General features: G+C 39.1%; 1 protein-coding gene across 1 annotated transcript in view; it reads left to right on the top strand.

The window, feature by feature from the left end:
• PTK2 (protein tyrosine kinase 2) overlaps positions 1-21056 on the top strand; it is a 368771-nt gene that overhangs the window by 276595 nt on the left and 71120 nt on the right. Inside the window, exons 22-25 of the mRNA XM_017895110.1 lie at positions 2232-2347; positions 3367-3467; positions 7556-7645; positions 11198-11402. Of these exons, the coding sequence (XP_017750599.1) occupies positions 2232-2347; positions 3367-3467; positions 7556-7645; positions 11198-11402 (512 nt within the window). The remainder of the gene's footprint in view (positions 1-2231; positions 2348-3366; positions 3468-7555; positions 7646-11197; positions 11403-21056) is intronic.

The following is a 21056-nucleotide window of genomic DNA, read 5'->3' as shown; positions in this document are numbered from 1 at the left end:
ATCTTTGACAAACCTGACAAAAACAAGAAATGGGGAAAGGATTCCCTATTTAATAAATGGTGCTGGGAAAACTAGCTAGCCATATGCAGAAAGCTAAAACTGAATCCCTTCCTTACACCTTATATGAAAATTAATTCAAGATGGATTAGAGACTTAAATGTTAGACCTAAAATCATAAAAACCCTAGAAGAAAACCTAGGCAATACCATTCAGGACATAGGCATGGGCAAGGACTTCATGTCTAAAACACCAAAAGCAATGGCAGGAAAAGCCAAAATTGACAAATGGGATCTAATTAAACTAAAGAGCTTCTGCACAGCAAAAGAAACTACCATCAGAGTGCAGGCAACCTACAGAATGGGAGAATTTTGCAATCTACTCATCTGACAAAGGGCTAATATCCAGAACCTACGAAGAACTCTAACAAATTTACAAGAAAAAAACAACCCCATCAAAAAGTGGACAAAGGATATGAACAGACACTTCTCAAAAGAAGACATTTATGCAGCCAACAGACACATGAAAAAATACTCATCATCACTCGCCATCAGAGAAATGAAAATCAAAACCACAATGAGATACCATCTCATACCAGTTAGAATGGTGATCATTAAAAAGTCAGGAAACAACAGGTGCTGGAGAGGATGTGGAGAAATAGGAACACTTTTGCACTGTTGGTGGGACTGTAAACTAGTTCGACCATTGTGGAAGACAGTGTGGCGATTCCTCAAGGATCTAGAACTAGAAATACCATTTGACCCAGCCATCCCATTACTGGATATATACCCAAAGGATTATAAATCATGCTGCTATAAAGACACATGCACACGTATGTTTATTGTGGCACTATTCACAATAGCAAAGACTTGGAACCAACCCAAATGTCCATCAATGACAGACTGGATTATGAAAATGTGGCGCATGTACGCCATGGAATACTATGCAGCCATAAGAAAGGATGAGTTCATGTCCTTTGTAGGGACACGGATGCAGCTGGAAACCATCATTCTCAGCAAACTATTGCAATAACAGAAAACCACACACCGCATGTTCTCACTCTTAGGTGGGAACTGAACAATGAGAACACTTGGACACAGGGTGGGAAGCATCACACACTGGGGCCTGTCGTTGGGTGGGGGTAGGGGGGAGGGATAGCATTAGGAGATATACCTAGTGTAAATGACGAGTTAATGGGTGCAGCACACCAACATGGCACATGTATACATATGTAACAGTATGTATATTCAAATGTTGTGCACATGTACCCTAGAACTTAAAGTATAATTTTTAAAAAAATGTGAGTAATCAAGTGAATAGCTCTCTCACTTTCTCCAGAATACAGAAACAAATCAGTGCATCACCAACACTTGGAAACTCATTAAACAAGTTCTTGTGCCCCACCCCAGGCCTGCTGAATCAAACACTGGGGGGGGCGGCGGGGGGAATCACCATGTGATTTCATCAGCTGAACATCTCTTCCTCCTCCACCCTACATTTCCAAATCAAATGGAGTGCTGAGTGTAATTTCTTGTTCACAGTACTTTTCTGCTTTTGCTTTTGGAGAGTTTGCTAATTCTTCTGGCTCAAAAAATATGGCTAAATATTTCTCTCACCGATCATTTAGAGTTAGGGTATTAAATGTATATGCCTTTCTTTGCCATGTTAGCATTTACCTCTATTAATGGTGTCAGTGGTAGCACGAACAAGTAAGTGCAGTGTGATAAATACCCAACATGACTGTTCTGCATCCAAAACCTCATGGGGAAGGAAATAAGAGAGGAGATTCCTTCTTGTCTCTGCTTTCTCCTCATTACATTATCCTCATATCTTCCCAGAGGTGCAGTAAGGTTTGAAGTGGAGAAACTGACTGTGTATTAGCCTTGTTTGGATAGTAACTAGATTGTTTTTCTTCCAGTTATTATTATTTAGCAATAATTTGTACTGTGCTTTTATTCATTCTCTTGAAGCATATCTTTCTATATTTTTTAAGAAATTTGTCTGTAGTCAAAAGATTTTAATTTCATGATAGGATTTCAAATAAAAAATAATCTGAATCCAGAGTTTAAATGTTTCATTTATTATGCTTTATTAGAAGAGACTTGAAGCCATTCTAATATTATTAAAAATTCATTGAAAACAGCATTATTGTTGAATGTAGCTTTTTGGTTTTGATTTCAATTCACTGTCACTAATGCTTTTTTTCTTTTTTCTTTCGGCCGTTGTTCCAAAAGCTGAGGTCATTTTTGCAAGTAAGGAAATACAGTTTGGATCTAGCATCTTTGATCTTGTATGCCTATCAGCTTAGTACAGCTCTTGCATATCTAGAGAGCAAAAGATTTGTACACAGGTAAGATACAGTCATAAATCTGTTAAGTTCCCTTCTGAAAAGTAGTGATCAAGAAACAGGGACCCATTTGGACCGTCTTTGGACCCAGGGACCCCTTTGGTACCATTTTGTACCAATTCTACAAAATTGTATTCTGTGTATCATTGGAATCTATTGTGCACAGTTAATAGCAAGTCATGCTGCATTATGTCCTGTCAGAGTGAGATGCCAGGGCTTGTTAATACACAGTTACAGGATTTTTACACATGTGGAGTTTAAAACATTGTGATACTTTCAGGTCACTTATTCCTTACACAAACGCTATAGAGAACCTGTACTTGGCAGCAGAGCAGTGAACATGTGGAAGTGGTCTCTGAAACGAATATTGTCCTGGAGCTTTCTGGGACAACACAGCCTTATGAGTGACATCTGTTAGCATTCTGCGGAATTTCTGTTCATAGCCTGAGTCTCTGTTTGAATGCAAGTAAAGACCCTTAAAATTTGTTTGCCAAGTATCATATTAGAATTGGTGTTTTGTTATCCGGCATTAAAACAAACTTCATCCAAAAAAAAAAAAAAAGAAACAAAAACTAAGGCGCTAAAAAAAATCAACTGCATCAGCAAAATCATTTAAAAGTTTTCAGAAGGCAACTTTTATTTAATGATATCTCTTTAGGAATGGCAGTGTTATAGGTAGGCCCCAGTTATATATCACTGTCTATCAGTTAATGCAATTGGTAATGTGGTTTTATGAACAGTAATAAGGATTTTCATTATTCTAGAATATACTTTGCCATCATTCAAAATAATCATTTATTAATGGGTAAATATCTGGCAAAAAGAATATATATGAAGTAAATTTTGTGTGTGTGTGTACATGAGATTTATTGTATATATCCTATAATAAATATCATATAATCTGCTTGCATTGTATATAAGCTGTCTTTCAAAGTGCCTATTGGTATGTCTTTATCTATGAGCTTATAGGTTTGTTTTTCTTATTTTAAGTCTTACTGTCTCAAATTCTTCTTTATCAATAGGGACATTGCTGCTCGGAATGTTCTGGTGTCCTCAAATGATTGTGTAAAGTTAGGAGACTTTGGATTATCCCGATATATGGAAGATAGTACTTACTACAAAGGTAAGAAATCAGAGCAGTACCTAAGAAATAGGCTTGGAATCTTTAACGTATTTCTAAAAACAATATGTTCTCATACGCTTACCTGATCTTTGACAGAGATATAAAATCAAGTAAATGGAGGAAGCAACAGTCGTCTCAGTAATGGTGCTGGAGCAGTTGGACATCCTTAGGCAAAAAATATACCTCAATTTAAACCCCTGAATCCCATTTCAAATTAACTCAGAGTGGATTATGGACTTAATTACAAAATATTAAACTTTTAGAAAAAAACATAAGAGTAACTATTTGGCATCTAGGGCTAGGCCAGGGATCCTTAGGCTTGACACCAGAAACAAGGATTCATAAAAGGAAAAAGTTGATAAACTGAACCTCATAAAAATTGTAAATTTTTGTTCTGCCAAAGACCCCGTTAAAAGGATGAAAAGAGAAGCTGCAGAGTAGGAGAAGATGTGTGCCAGCCACATATCTGACAAAGCTATTATCTAGAATATAAAAGGAACTCTTAAAACGTAGTAAAAAATGAATGCACTTAGAAATCGGCAAAAAAAATAGGAAGGGACATTTCAGTGAAGAGGATATATGGATTGCACATAAGCAGGTGAAGATGTAGATGTTCCACATCCTAATTTCCATTAGGAAAATGCAAATTCAGAACACAATGAGATTACAGTACATACCTGTCAGTTGTTAAAGAATATGCTGGCGAAGATGCAGAGAAACTAAATTGCTGCTGGGAATGTAAAATGGTAGAGGCATTCTGGAAGAGAGTTTGGCAAATTCTTTAAAAATTAAGCATACAAGTATTATATGACCCAGGAATTGCATATCTGGATATTTCTTCTGAAGAAACAAAAATTTGTACACAAAACCATACTCAAATGTTCGTTGCAGTTGTATCTGTAATAGCCAGAAATTCAGATCAGCTCAAATGTCTTTCAATCAGTAGACACGCCATCATCTTAAACCAGGTGCGGCTGGTTGTATCGATTGCCTCAGTGAAGGGGATCTGACTTAAAGATATGCAGGCTGCTAACTTCAGCACCTTGGATCCATTAGTTTGGTGGGATGTTTGTTTGTTTGCTTGTTTTGAGACAGGGTCTCGCATTGTTACTCAGGCTGGAGTGCAATGGCGCAAACATTGCTCACTACAGCCTTGACCTCCTGAGCTCAAGAAGCCCGCCCACCTTAGCCTCCCAAATTGCTGGTACTACAGGCATGCGCCACCATGCCTGGCTAATTTTTTGTAGAGATGGGGTTTTGCCATGTTGCCTAGGCTGGTCTTTGATCAAACTCCTGGGCTGAAGCTATTCTCCTACCTCCACCTCACAAAGTGCTGGGATTACAGGCATGAACCATCGGGCCCAGCCTCCGTTAGTTTTTTTTAACTGAAATCTAGCTTATGTCAGTTGTCTTTAATTTTGCCAATCTTGGAATCACATTGAATTGGTTCTTCAAATTATTACTGAACTAATATTTTTCTGAATAATGTTTTCATATTCCTAGAACTTTAAGGTTTAGATAAATCCATATTGTGCTATTAATACTGCTAATTATGACTACCATTTTACAAAGGCTAGTTTCTTAGGGTATTTGATTTTTATATTGCAACAAAATGAACCCAGATTTTTACATGCAAAGCTAGTCTCTAATTTTAATCTCATAACTATTTTCTTTCCATATATCTTCTATATATTATTACCTGTCACTATTTTATTTTAAAATTCATTTTAATTTTATTTTATTTTATTTTGAGACAGAATCTCGCTCTGTCACCCAGTCTGGAGTGCAGTGGCGCTATCTGGGCTTACTGCAAGCTCCACCTCCTGGGTTCATGCCATTCTCCTGCCTCAGCCTCCCGAGTAGCTGGGACTACAGGCGCCCACGACCACACCCGGCTAATTTTTTGTATGTTTAGTAGAGACGGTTTCACCGTATTAGCCAGGATGGTCTTGATCTCCTTACCTCGTGATCTGCCCACCTTGGCCTCCCAAAGTGCTGGAATTACAGACGTGAGCCACTACACCCGGCCTAATTTTTTAAATTAAAATTTTTTATGACAGAGTCTCGTTCAGCCACCCAGGCTGGAGTGCAGTGGCATGAGCACAAGTCACTGCAGCCTCAACCTCCTGGGCTCAAGTCATCCTCCTGCCTCAGCCTCCTGAGTAGTTGGGACCACAGGCACACGCCACCATGCCCAGCCAATTTTTAAATTTTTTTGTAGAGATTAGGTCTCACTTTGTTGCCTAGGTTGGTCTTGAACTCATGGGCTCAAGTGATCTTCCCACCTTGGCCTCCCAAAGTGCTGGGATTACAGGCATGAGCCACTGTGCCCAGCTACCTGTCACTGTTTTTAAATGATCCTTTGATATGTGAAAAGAAGATCAGTTGTTTATTCATTGTAATTATTTAGTCATTTAACTTAAAAAAGATGAAGTCAACTTTTCACTATTTTTAAATACATTTTATATCCAGCTTTGATCTTAACTGTCCCAAGTCCTAGAATTCCAATAAAGAACTAAATTCCAAGTAGTATGATGTCCAAATTTTCGTATAATTCAAACAGCGTTTTGAACAGGCAGTTGACAAATTCACACAAATATCTTCTCAGAAAGGTTAATAAGTATACATTCCATTAGGCTATAGAAATAAGTGCAAACTCCAAATAGAAGTTCTTCAAAATGCTCCTCTTTCTAGGAATTCTGATAGTCTTCAGAGGCAACTCATTGCTTACAGAAGAAAGTCCAGACCCTTGACATGCTGGCAGAGCCCAGCTGCTCATGCTCCATGCTTTTCTGAATCAGGGTGCTGTTTCTGTGCCCTGCTCCCTTGACCAACCCCTTCTGCTCTTACATCCTCTCCCTGCAGCCTTCCCTGGTCATCCTCTCAGTCACTGTTTCCTCTCCACTTTCAGGACACTTGACATGCATTCACTATCTCTGTTACACCTTGTACCAAATTTGAGTATACTTCTGTCTGCCTTTTAGAATGAGAATTCTTTGAAGAAAAGGACTCGGGATTGTTCATCTTGAGAACTCAGCAGTTGAGGAAATGTTTACTAAGGTTTTGAGTGACTTACCTTTGTGGCACAAAGAAAACGTTTAGGTCTGAAAAGGGAGCTGATTTCAGGCTTCCCTAGAGAAGTCCTTCTCATCCCATTGCCCCTTCCTGCTCCTCACATGCCTGATTATTTGTGGAGTCTGCGTTGGTGCGTTCACCTAGTGGCTAACATATGTTTGTAATTCCCAAAATCAATACTCAAGGTGCTTTCATAGTCATTTGAGGACATGCACAGAGCATCAAAAAAATGGAGTATTCCCTAATACCGAAATATGCAGCTGAGGTTCAGCAAGGCCGCAGTCTCTCCCTTCTGTCGCAGCCAGAGGTGGGAAGACAGGGTCAGGGCTGGGAGGGAACGGCACAGGGCAGAGCCAGCAGCTCAGGCTCTGGTGGTTGGAGAGGTTTGAATTCCAACTCTGGTACCTGTTAGTGGGGCAGTCTTGGGCAAGTCACTTAACACATCTGAGCGTTCTTTTCTAAAGGAAATATAACCTACCAGAATGAGTTGTTTCATGAGTTAAGATTGTAATCTTTGTGAGATACGAATATATGTGTGCATATTTCTCCTGAGAGCAGTGGTTCTGTGTTTGTAACAACTTTATATAACATTAACTGCCACCACTGAGGATCGACTATATATTATTTATTATTAGCAGGATATGTGTATAGCAAGCATTCTAAGCTACAGATAAGTATCTCTTCTGTAAACTGTGGAATCTTACAAAACGGAGCTGCACCTAATACCTGCACCTAAACCCCTGGTAAATTGGGGTTTGCTCTCCCTCCCTGTTCTTTGCCTCTCTATAGAGAGAAGGACATTAGTATTTTATTTATCTACCATCTAACCATTCCTCACCCCTAAGTGACCTCAAAACATAAAGGAAGTGAAAAGTAGTTCTCCCAAAGAAATGGAAGATTCAAGGGGTCAAATAGTTAAAGCTTTTTCCTTTGATACTGAAAATCTCAGCTAGCTCTGTTAGATTCTTAAGCAGATAACAAGGAAAATTTATTTTCTAAAATTAATCTTCTAGCTTCCAAAGGAAAATTGCCTATTAAATGGATGGCTCCAGAGTCAATCAATTTTCGACGTTTTACCTCAGCTAGTGACGTATGGATGTTTGGTGAGTATTCTTAAAAGTTTTGTTATATTTAAAAATTATATTTTCATATGTTATACCAAAAAAAAAAAAATCTCTCTTTGGAATATGTAGGTTGATTTGCCTTCCCTAACCTGATCATCTCCTCATCAGACTTCTTTTGATTAATTTGACAATAATTAGCCTGGCATCTACTGTGCATCAGCTTCTGGGCACAGCTTCCATAAGGGTCCACAGTTCTGATTGCTCAGCTCCTTCCATCACTCTTCCTTTCTGTTCCCCATTGCTGTCTCTTCTTTCCTCAAAGGGGGGATATTTTGCTCATTTCCTTCTTTCTTTTCTCTCTCTCCCTTTGCCGTCTAATTCATTCTTTTCATATGAATGACATTAAACAGTAAACACCTGGCCCCTCCAACCCTGAGTATCTAAAATTCTACCTTGTCTCTTTATTCTGGGGTCCAAGCTCCTTCCTAACCTATCTCAAGACTTGGAAGTTTGATCCTTTATTTTCTGTAGCTTCTGCTTTTTTGATAATCTCATTTGTTCTTCCCCACCTGCTGTAAGGTCATCATTCTCCTGCTCTGTGGTAATTGCAATTCCTTCTAGCTGGTGTAAAAGTGTGGCTCTCATCTATTCTTTGCTACTTATTTAAAATACTTTATCCACATTTTAAAATTACTCACTGTTTTTCACATGAATGGCTCTTCCCTCGACCCCACTTTCCATTTTTCTTGGTGTTATTCCTTCTACCCAGAATGCCTTATCCTTCTACCTTCTTCTTCCAGTTGAAATCCTGCCTAACCCTCAAGGTCCACCTGAATGTCCTTGAAGCCTTGCTCTTCCTTTCTGTACATTTCCTACACTTCCTTTCTTTGCCATAACACTCATGTTGATTCTGTGAATAGGCTTGTGGACGTGTTATCTCTGCTGAATTAGAAACTACTTTGGAGGAGATGCCCTGTTAAGATTATGTACCTTTTTTCCTCTTATAAATAAAAATAACTTGATCAAGTATGTGTTCTTATTTTTTTCTTCTGTTTACTTACTGTTGATTCTTAATCATCGTTTAATGTCCCAATAGATAACTAGGTAGAGGAAGGATCTTTCAAATAGAACAGGATACGGCATGACATGATTAGAAAAAGCTCTGAAGTCCAATTGATGTGGTTCAAATCCCAAGGCCTTGATTATTAGCTCTGTAATCCACAGAGCAAGTAACTTACCTTTTCAGAGAAATTTCATGTTTCAAAACTTCTAAGATGCCTATTTTTTTACATGTTAACATTTCTAGAACTGGAGTGTATCTTAAAATCAGTGGCATTTTACAGTCGGTAATAATTGGAGGCATTTTTTAATGTAGTTGTACTTGCTTGTACTCATGTGGACTTTGTTTTGTTAATATTGTTACTGTAATGTCTGAATGACTTTAAAAGAGCTCTTTTGATAAGAATAAAATAAAAATTCTAAGAGGGAAGAAAGAATTGTATCACACTTTAGTTTTCAGCATTCTTCTCCCTTTTTTGATCCTATAAAGTGATGATGTTTCCTATAATCAGTGGATGTGATTTTTGTCAAATGTGATATAATGCAATATTTAAAGAAACATAAGGTTATTGTGAGGATTAAGGGTTAATATATGAGGCTGGGCATGGTGGCCTCATTCTTAGTATTTTGGGAGGCCAAGGAGGAAGGATCACTTTTAACCCAGGAGTTCAAGACCAGCCTGGGCAACATAGCAAGACCCCATCTCTTCAAAAAATACAAAAATTAGCTGGTTTGGGTTGCATGTGCCGATAGTTTCAGCTACTCAGGAGGCTGAGGTGAGAGCATCACTTGAACCTGGGAAGTGGAGGCTGCAGTGAGCTGTGATGGAGACTTTGTCTCAAAAATACATGTATTTGTAAAATGTCTAAGAAATGTGCCAGGAACACATTAAGTTCTCCAGAAATGATACCCAGTGTTGCTACTACTGATAATATTGTTGTAACTTCTTGTGAGAAAAGCAGTACTAAGGCATTATGTTTGTCAGATACTCTTTACATTGAAATTCTTGAGTTCTTGGCTAAGTTCAGAATCTAATTCACATCAAGATGGTAATATGCCTTGCTTCCTTTGAGGCAGATTTCATTCTAGGTTCTAAAGATGCAAAAATAAAGTCACAGTTCCTTTCTTCAAGGCATCAGTTGTACATTGTTTTGTGATAGAAGTAGATTTGAAATGACAGAAACTTTTCCCAGAAGAAAAGCATTATAAAGAACTACATTACAAATGTACCTACAAAGAAGAGAGCTTGTGAGGAAGGTAAAGGGATGTTTTTGGTGTGTTCCACAGGTAGCAAGAAGCCCAGAATAACCAAGTGCAGAGCAGTGATGATAAGGCACTAGGAGAAAACATCCATCCTTTACACCACCAGTTCTCTCCATTTCCTTCCCATTGCATTGTATGTTCATTGCCAGTTTTACGTTTCTTGTTTGTTTTAAAGGTGAATTTTTTATTTTTATTTTTTAATTTTAGATTCAGAGGGTCCATGTGCAGGTTTGTTACATGGATATGTTGCACAGTCCTAAGGTTTGGGCTTCAGAGGAACCTATCACCCAAATAGTGAACATAGTGCCCAATGGGTAGTTTTTCAACCATTACTGACCTCGTTTCCCCCCTGGTCTTTTATTTCCCAGTGCCTGTTGTTTCCATCTTCATGTCCGTATGTATCCAGTGTTTAGCTCCCTCTTATAAGTGAGAACATGCAGTGTTTGGCTTTCTGTTTCTGCATTAATTCACTTCGGATACATGACTTTCAGTTGTTTCTGTGGTGCTGCAAAGGCCATGGTTTCATTCTTTGATGCCTGCATAGTATTACATGGCATATATGTACTACATTTTCTTTATCCCATCCTAAAGGTGAATTTTTAAGGATTATTCAGAAGATACTGAGAAAGTATTGGATTTCCCAAGGGTAGAATGCAAGTAAACTTTTTGCGGTCACACTGTGGCATTTATAGGCAAGATGACTTGAAGCCCAAAGAAGTTCACATCTTTCCTGGGGGAAAACAGTGACCAGTCCATGAATCAAGCAGATAATGATGCCTTTATGCACTCTAGACAAGAAGAGGCCAGCCTTGTTAAGGGAAACTTTTTAAGGAATCTTAGTTTTCCAAAAGCATAAGACTTACACTAGTATTTTCTTTATTGGACCTCAGGTCAGCGGCTCTAATTATAAACAGGTGAGACTGAAGTGGGGCGGATTAAAATTCAGCGTTTCCTGAACGAGTTCATTAAGCCACGAAGCACCACTGTAGCTAGTGGGCAATTTTCTAATAGAGGATTTCTAGAGAAATACACTGAGAAAATTTATAGCATTTTCCTTGATAATAATTTAACATTTCATTCTTTACATCATATCAAATCATTAGGTTATTCTTACTTTATACTAGCGTGAACATAATGCTGCTTTGGTAGATAACTTGCCCATTACCTCCCAGCTGGTACTCTAGTGCCTAGAAAAACGATTTTCTTGGAACCTGGGAGTTACAGTCTTCATACTGAGCTCACTGTTGTGTTTTCATTCCCACTTGACAGGTGTGTGTATGTGGGAGATACTGATGCATGGTGTGAAGCCTTTTCAAGGAGTGAAGAACAATGATGTGATCGGTCGAATTGAAAATGGGGAAAGATTACCAATGCCTCCAAATTGTCCTCCTACCCTCTACAGCCTTATGACGAAATGCTGGGCCTATGACCCCAGCAGGCGGCCCAGGTTTACTGAACTTAAAGCTCAGCTCAGGTAGGAGTTGGCGGGAGAGAGGGCCTGGGGGTGGGGGCAGATTATGCTGCTTCTCCTCCTTGCAGTAATAGCATTTTAAGGTCATTACATCAGTATATCTAAGGCCGAACTATTTTTCGTTCAAATGCAATTACTTCTAAAATTGATTTGCATTTCTTTTTACCTTGCTAGGGTCTTAAGTAAATTGTATCTTTAAAATTTTAATAAAGCTCCAATTATGGTCAAATCTCTCTCCCCTAGCTTCTGACTTAGCATGGCTTGCAAGACCCATAATAAGTTAGTCCCTAGTTACCTCACTCATCTCATCTAACACAACCCTCCATCTCTATCTCCCTCACACTTTGTGATCCAGCAATACCTACTTATAATTCTCCTAACACAGCTCACTGCCTTTTCACATGCTGTCTTCACTCCCAGAAATCCCTTTCCTGACCTTTGCCACCTGTAAACTTTTATTCGGTTTTCAGAACCCAGCTCAGATGTTACCTGCTTCAGGAGGCCTTCCTAATCACCCCTGCCCCGAAAGAGATAGTTATTCCTTTGGCACCTTTTCAATACTTCTGTTTTTATATTTAAAACATCCATTGCTTGTTCAGGTGCCGTTTTGTGGCTCCTACTTTGTGCCAGGTACTGTTAAACCCCTGGAGGAAGCACGCGGGGACATTAATGTGCTGAATCCCTCAGAGAAGCATGTGCATACTCTACCCTGTTGCCTGGCCTGGAGAGGTTCTTGTTTGCTTGTCTGTGTCCCCAGCTATACTCAGAGCTCTTGACAGGCATCATTGTATCTTACTGATTTCTGTAGACCCAGTGCCAAGCATAGGACCTGGCACCATGTAAGTGCTCAATAAACATTTGTTGAATTGAATTGAATTGGAATCTAGAATGAGACTTAATACTGTAATAAACAAGATATTGTAATATAACACATAGGCATGAGAAGGTTTATTATATAAACAATACCATGGTTCAATGTGTGCTGTGTTACCTGTTTTCACACTTGGGGACTTCCTCGATTTTATGTGTTATGGGTTTGTTTTTCGTGCTGTATTCTAGTCTTTTTCCTAAAAATCATCAACTACAGAGTCCAGGCTTTCACCATCTAGCCCAACCTTCTCTCCACATGTTAAAGCTGTTCAACCTGCTAGACAGGATTCCTTTTAAGGAGAGTATTTCAAAGAAGAATTAAGACCCATAAGTAGAAGCACAAAGGATTCATCCAGTCTGAAAATGTTTGCTAAGCACCTTTGTTATTCTAAGCTAGGTTCTGTGGGTTCAACAGTGAACAAGACCCAATCCCTGTCCCCAGAGAGTTTAAAGTCTGGTGGAGGAGACCGAGGTATCACCGGTTATTACAATACAGTGAGCACCACATCGGAAAGACCAGCCACACTCTTGGTCTCCGTCGCCATAACTCTCACGCGCTGACCTGGTTCTACTTTTCAAGGCCCCATAGAGCAACCCTACTCTGCGTTTCACACGATAGGCCTTCAGGGTAATTCTAAACAGCTTCCTTACCTCCTCTTAGCTTCTTCTAGCCAAAAATCTTCAGTTCCTTAATTAATTCTCATATAACTTAACTGCCTATTCTCACTTTTACAGCTGGTTTTTGGACATGCTTTATTGCATGTTTTGCTCCTATTTGTTCCTCCTTGATCTTTCCTCAGGATTTGACAGTTTCTGTCCTTGACATTATTCCTCTCTGATACCAGTTCTATCACCCTACCTCCCTGGCATATCTTTGTACCTCACTGACTTGCCATCTCTACACCATTACTATGAGTATTAACTGAATTTCTGTTCTCAGCCTCTTATTTTCTCCCATTTTCTCTCATTACTCTTCCTAGATGTCTGACCCATTCACACGGCTTTGCTTCTCACCTCTCTCTGTCTGTAGTTCTGGTCCTGCCCTTTTCTCAAGTCCCAAACTTACATTTTAAATTGCTGGCTGGGCATCATGTTTATTCAGAAAGCAAAGCTGTTACATTCTCCTCTAAGCCAGCCCTTCCTCCTCACTTCCTCCAGGTTGGAATAGTGCCTTTATCTTCGACACCATCTTGGAGTCATGCTTCACTCCTTGTGCACACCCCCCATCCTCCATCCTGCGCTCTTCTCCCATCTGGCATGACCAGCTTAGTCAATCTTCCTGAACTGTCACTGGAAAAATAACTCCCCTGGTCAAAACAACTTTCAGTGGGGTTTTGTCACCTTTTATGTTTGGTTAAAGGCTTCCACGGTAACATTTAGGCCTCATTTCATTATGGCCTGAGATTGAGATTGTCTTCCCATCCCTTTCACACATGGTAGCTAAACTAACCCTCCTCTCAGCCCAGAATGCCTCCTCCTTCACTTGGGGAGATCCTACCCATCTTTCTCGGCTTCTTTCATGCACTGGGTCTTCTGTGACTTCACAGCTGACTAGCCTCCACCCTCTGAGTCTCCAAAGCTCTTTGTTCTTATCAGGCTTACCCTATGCTGCCGTAGATGGCTGCAACCCGTGTTCAATTCAGTTCGATAAACACTGTTGAGCACCTACAGTAGCTGAACCTGGTGCTAGTCACTGGGGCAAAGATGACTAAAACACTTTTCCTGCCCTCGAGGAGCTCACAGTCTAGTATGTCTCATCCCCTACTAGACTGAAGCTCCTTGAGGACAGGGATGGTCATACTCACCTCGGTGTTGCCTGAACCTCCAGGCCAGGAACTTAGCTAGCTAGATACAGAAAGGGTCACCCAGGCACTGAGTTCAAGGCTTAGAACATATGAGTGATTCTTAACATTAGGGAATGCTCCACTAAGGTAAATTGTCTCCAAAAAGTATCCAATACATATTTTTAGAACTACATATAATTACTTTAAATATGTACCTGTAGTATAATTTATGGATATCTTCTTATATACTACTAGCACAGGTAATTCAGCATTCATTCATTCTGCATTGTTCTGTTTTAGAAATGGTGTTTAACTTTGCGTTTTGAACATATATAATTGGGCTACCAAATAGGCCACCATTTTATATTATAAAATGTAACTATATAATGTAATTGCTTACTTGAACATTTAGATATAACAATATATCACAATAACTAAATAGGTTACTAATTTTTTCAAAATTTTATTATTTCCAGAATTTTAACAAAAAATAAGTTTGGATAGCCCTTTGATAGTTAAAACCATGGTAGTTAAAAATGTTTCCCAAATCCCATCTTCTTCTTGACCTCGAAAGAATTCTCCTTCCCTACCTCGAAAGAATATTTGCAAGTAGACTCAAATTACTGTGGGATTCCCCTTATCTTTAACTGGAGTGTATGTGTGTGTATTTTATTTTGTTGAGGCGGGGTCTCCCAGCATCTCTGCTGCCTGCAACCTCCACCTCCCATGCTCAAGTGATTCTCCCACCTGAGCTCCCGAGTAGCTCAGACTACAGGCGTGCACACCACACCACCACACCCAGCTAATTTTTTGTATTTTTGGTAGAGATGGGGTTTCGCCATGTTGCCCAGGCTGGTCTCAAACTCCTGAGCTCAAGCAGTCCGCCCACCTTGGCCTTTCAAAGTGCTGAGATTGCAGGCATGAGCCACCATGCACAGCCTTGTATATTTGTTTTTGACTATATTAGTTGAGAAGTGATTTTTGGTATGGAACCTGTTGGGCAAACTCACAGGAAAATCACCTTGGTCATACTTTGATGAGGTGATGTCTGTGACTCTAGAAACCTGTCCTTCCTACATCCTGTTTACTTATTCATAGGTATTAATTCATTGAGAAGTAGAATGAGATTAACCTGCAAGTGGTCTGTTATCAAGTATAAAAAATTCCTCAGTAGGAATACCTTTAATTGATCGATAGTGAAATTTTCTTATAATGCATACTTTAGCATTTTTGTGCTTTATGACTGTCAGGTCATAAGAGCGCACTAAGTATTTTTTGAGTGAAAAGTCATTTGCCCGGGGGCGCGGTTGGGCTCACCTTCCTGTAATTCCCAGCACTTTTGGGGCCAAGGTGGCGGATCACCCTGGAGGTCAGGGAGTTCGAGACAAGGGCCTTGGCCAACATGGTGAAACCCCGATGGGTCTTCTTACTAAAAATTACAAAAAATTAAGCTGGGGCATGGTTGGGGCAGGGGGCACCTGTAATCCCAGCTCTCAGGGAGGGGAGGCTTGAGGCAAGAGAATTTGCTTTGGAACCGTGGGGAGGGGGAGGTTGCAGTGAGCTGAAGATCGTTGGGGCCATTGCACTCCAAGGCCTGGAGGACGGAGCTTAGACTTTGTTCCTCAAAAAAAAAAAAAAAAAAAAAGGGCCATGGTAACTCCTGGTTAAATTCAGTTAATAATCTTTGTTAGGTACTATGACCAGGGAAACCATAATAAAACAGGCTTTAGTATGCCTTTTTTGCAGGGTATGTTCAAAATATATATGTCCCAACAGTACTCTTCTTGACTAAGGTGTTGGTATCACTATTTTACAAAAGAACATCAGCTTTATCTCAGATTAGAAAAATATTTTAGGTTAATATTAAAATTCTTAAATATATTTTAGGCAAATTAGGGCAGTAAACAAAATTATCACTTTAAAATTTTGTGTTATGATTTTGTATATTTTAAAACTTTTATTGATGTTTAATAAACACACCAAGAAGGACAGCTTACTACTGGATTTCCACCAGTTGGATACAGTGTGTCACCAGCATCCAAAATGAAAGTACTACCAGCATCCCAGAAATCTTCCACATACCCCTTTCCAATCACTGTTCACCCTCCAAGGGTAATCTCTATCTTGACTATAGATTGGTTCTGCTTGTTTTTGAACATGATGTAAATGGTATCAGTCAGTACTTACTTCATATATATATAATTTATTTTACTCAACAGTCTGTGGGATTAATCCATATTATTCATGTAGTTATACTCAGTTCTCATTGTTTTATAGTGTTCCATTTGTGAATATACTATAGTTCATTCCACTGTTGGTGAAAATTTGTATACTTCTAATTTGGGGCTATCAAGAATACTGCTCTGTAAATTAGATGATATAGTAAGTGGTATGTAAACAGATTTACCTGATGCTTTATGTTCTAAAGAACACCAGTCTTTTAAGTATCACCTTGGAAAGCAGTCCCTGATTTTGAACTGGTCTTCCATCATTGAGCTCTTGAGGAATATTTTTAGAACCAGCACCATGTGCATTGATAGCAAGTCTCCATCCTCTACAGTTAGCTCTTCTAGTTATAACATTGAAATAGCTAGTAATTACAGAACAATTTCTGTTGGCAGGCGTTGTGCCATGAACTTTTTTACACTATTTCACCTTAATTCTCACAGTCCTGGGACATACAGGTAGTATCTTCATCATCAGTTTACGATGATGAGGAGACTGAAACTGTGTGGTTAGGCACCTAACAGAAGGACACAGAGCTGGAATTCACCTGAGTCCAGAGCTTGAGCTATGAGCTGTCATGCTTTACTGACTGCCTTGATGTTTATTGGCTAGAGTCATTAGGTGTGCCTGCCATTTTATGATTTGGACTGGTGAGCAGGTTGTTAATATTGGTTAGTTAAAAAGGAAAAAGAAAGAAAAAAAATACTATTACAGAGGATTCCTGCAGCTGGTTTTCTTACATTGTTTGAGTATCAACCAAAGTCCTTAAAAGGAATGGCAGCATCATTAGCAGATACACAGAGGCCCTACCCACAAGCTTTGAGGGGGACAGGGCTTCCTTGTGTACTTTCAAAGTATTTTCTTACTGGTTTTACTTGTTTTATTGGCATATTTTGAGTGTGTTGTATTTTGCTGCTGTGGAACACGATAATTTCACAGACATTGGGGAGCAGGTTGGGAAGTTTTGAACAAGTCACCTAGAGTTGACTTCAAGCAGATCAGAGCCAAACCATGGCACAGTGTTATCCAGAGAGCCTGCTGGGAATTGCTTGTATACAGAGCTTTCACTCCAGCTGGGGGGTGTTGGAAGTTTTTGTTTGGGGGTTTTTGTTTTGATTTTGTGTGTGTATGTTTCTTTTGGTTTTTGATTTGTAGTTGTTTGTCTTAACCATGTGCTGTCATGTTTTGCTTCTTAACTTTATCAAACAAAACCAGCCTTTGGGAGAATGTTGGTCAGGGCTATAGCTTAGCTCAGCATGGGTGCAGACAGATTTTCTTACTTTTTTTTCATATCACTTCTCAGTATCATACCTAAGTGAAGCTGCAAGGCATCTAAGGAACTCAAACTATTTCAGTTGATCTGCGAGACCGCCAGTTCAAGCTATTATAGCAACACCTTGAGAGTAAATGGGCATGTGTGCGTGTATAGTTTTTCAAAAAATGTTTAAAATATTGTGTGGCCTTGGGCAAGTTACTAAGCCTCCCTTGTAAGAGCAAGATCACAAATATACTACCCATATTCTCAAGATCTGGCCAGTCTCAGTGGCTCACACTTGTAATCCCAGCACTTTGGGAGGCCGAGGCCTGAGGTCAGGAGTTCAAGACCAGCCTGGCCAACATGGTGAAACCTCATCTCTACTAAAAATACAAAAAAATAGCCAGGCATGGTGGCAGATGCCTGTGAATCCCAGCTACTCAGGAGGCTGAGGCAGGAGAATCGCATGAACTCAGGAGGCAGAGGTTGCAGTGAGCCGAGATCGTGCCACTGCACTCCAGCCTGGGCAACAAGAGCGAAACTCTGTCTCAAACAAACAGATAAATAAATAAATAATCCATGTCCATTGCTCATGGTTAAGCACACACACTGTGTTAGCTAATTTAGAAGTAGGAAGTAGTAACAACAAAGCTTTCCTTGAAAATCCAGAAGGGACCTGGCAATCTTAGAGTACAGAAGAGTTTTCAGTTATAGTTAAACATCCTTAAAAATATATAGTTACTTGTATTTAATTTTAAGGTAACCAGTAACAGAATTGTGCAGAATTACGAGCTTTGGAATGACAGATCTCACTTTGAATCCTGGCCCCACCGCTTTACCATCCTTGGGAAACATCTTTAGCTTTTCTTTTCTTTCTTTTTTTTTTTTTTGAGACGGAATCTCGCACTGTCATCCAGGCTGGAGTGCTGTGGTGCAATCTCTGCTCACTGCAACCTCCACCTCCCTGGTTCAAGGAGTTCTCTTGCCTCACCCTCCCGAGTAGCTGAGATTACAGGCGTGCACCACTGTGCCGGGCTAATTTTTTTTGTATTTTTAGTAGAGACAGAGTTTCGCCGTGTTGGCCAGGCTGGTCCTGAACTCCTGACCTCAAGTGATCCACCCTCCTGGGCCTCCAAAAGTGCTGGGATTACAGGTGTGAGCCACTGTGCCCGGCCTTCTTTCTCTACTTTTCTGAAAAGTGTAGTACTCTTTCTACTCAGTAGCTACTTTCTAGGGTTCTTATGAGTTTTGAATGAGTGTTAGCTATTCTTATTATTCAGATAATAAGAATACCAAGATACTTGGTATCAAAATATCAAGCACATCTTTTTGATGTTTTATAGATGTATTATAGATATATGAATTTTAATGAATTTTAAAGTATTAATCTGTGAACAGCATCTTAAACATGTTTAACCTGTTTTGGATTCTTCACTTATCCCACAACATGAATTTTAAATTAGAAGTCCTAGGTTTGATTAATGACATGAAATTGCTTGTACTACTGTGTGTTTTTTTTTAAGTGATTTTGTATTTGCTTCCAAAATTCCTTTCAAAGGTGGTGTCTCAATTCCTCTTTAGTCATTATACCAGTATTTTTTTTTTTTTTTTTTTTGCATTGCTATGCTGTTGAGTCTAGATATTATCTAGAAGAGTAATCTGTTTCACAATTATAGCTATGTACAGTTAAAATGTTCACAACGTGTGAACTTTAGGAGTTTTTTTGTTTGTGTTCTGTTTTGGCCCTCAGTCTTCCCAGTGATAAAAAGCAAACTGCAAATCTGAATTTAATAGGAATTTAATGTAAAATGTAAATTGTTTCTACTGAAAATTATATCTTAGCTGCTTCATGTCTAACAATAATTCTTACCCCTCATTGGTTCTTACCCACACATCTCTATCGTAGTACTGTCTTTGCACAATTTGGCACTTTGAAACCAATAACTTAACATCTACCTCTCTTTCTCTGCCTTAATTTTTTTCTCAGACTTGCATTTTAGCAATACCTTTTGTATTATGTTTTTAGTGCTTGCTCTGGGAATTACACTGTACATCTTAACTTTTCATAGTTTACTTAGAGTTAATCATTGTACTTCATATAAAATGTAGAAACTTTGCCAGCAGGAATGTCCATTTACCACCACTACCTTGGTCCATTATGCTGAAGTTGTCATGTATCTTACATTCACATATGCCATTAACCCCACAAAATTAGATTATGATTTTTGTCTTAAATACCATTTTAAAGAAAGTAAGGAAACTCTTCCATATTTAACTTCGTACAGTGCTCCATTCTTATTGAAGAACTTATTTCCATTTGGTTTCCCATCAGATGAAGAATTTTTTTTAGCATTTCTTGTGGTGCACATCAGTTGGTGGTGAATTCTATTAGTTGTATATTATCTAAAAATGAGTTGAACTTAACTTTGTTGATAGGAATTTCAGGTTAACAGAGTTGTAATTTTTTTTTTTCCCAGCACCTTAAAGATGTTCTTTTACTGTCTTCTGCCCTGTTACGTTTAATGAGAAGTCACTGGTCATACAGTTGTTACTTTGTATGCAGTGTGTCATTTTTCTCTGGCAGTTTCCATGATTTTCTTTCTTTGATTTTTCAACAGTTTAAGTAGGATGTGCTTGGGTGTGGTTTTCTTAATGTCAGTTGTGTTTAGGATTTGCTGATTCAAAAGGTTGAATCTATAAACATATCCTTTATAAAATTTAGAAAAACTTAGATCATTATTTCTTCAGATATATTTTTCTGTTCTGTTTTCCCTCTCTTCTGAGATTCCAGTTGCATATGTGTTAAGACTTCTGATGGTGTCCTTCAGGCCAAGTCCCAGAAGCTCTCGTTGTCACCTTCTCTTCCCCTTGCTCTTCCTCCTCAACCCATTCCTGACCTTCCCCATTTCAGATTGGATCATTTTTATTCACTCACCTTCAGGTACCCTAACTCCTTTTCTGTCATCCCTATCTACTGATCACTTCATCCAATGGAGATTTTATTTCATATACTGTATTTTTTGGTAATAGAATTTCTGTTTGGCTTTTTTTTTTTTTTTTTTGTATTCTATTTCTCTGCTAACATTTCCTGTCATCCATTATGAATAAATTTTCTTTTATGCCCTTGAATATAATAGCTTCTTTTAAATCATTGCTAATTTCAACATCTGAGTCATTTGTAGAGTCAGTCTCCTTTAAATTTTTTCTCCTCTTGAGAATGGGTCACATTTTTATGTTTTTTTGTATATCAAGAAGTGTTAGATTATATCCTAGACATTGTGGCTGATAGGTAGGTAGCAGATCTTCTTTCCACTGTGAGCAGCAGTGCAAATCTCTGTTCAGTTATTTTAGCCTTAGCTAGGCAGCTTGGAGTCTGCACTGTGTGTGCATGCTTCTAGGAGCAGCAGAGATTCATTTAGAATATATACTCAGGGCCGGGCGCGGTGGCTCAAGCCTGTAATCCCAGCACTTTGGGAGGCCGAGACGGGCGGATCACGAGGTCAGGAGTTCGAGACCATCCTG

The sequence above is a fragment of the Rhinopithecus bieti genome, unplaced genomic scaffold (genome assembly GCF_001698545.2).
Source record: "Rhinopithecus bieti isolate Rb0 unplaced genomic scaffold, ASM169854v2 scaffold_25940, whole genome shotgun sequence".
Classification (NCBI taxonomy): Eukaryota; Metazoa; Chordata; class Mammalia; order Primates; family Cercopithecidae; genus Rhinopithecus; species Rhinopithecus bieti.
Note: the sequence above shows the minus strand (reverse complement) of the source record. Positions and strands in the feature narration are given on the sequence as shown.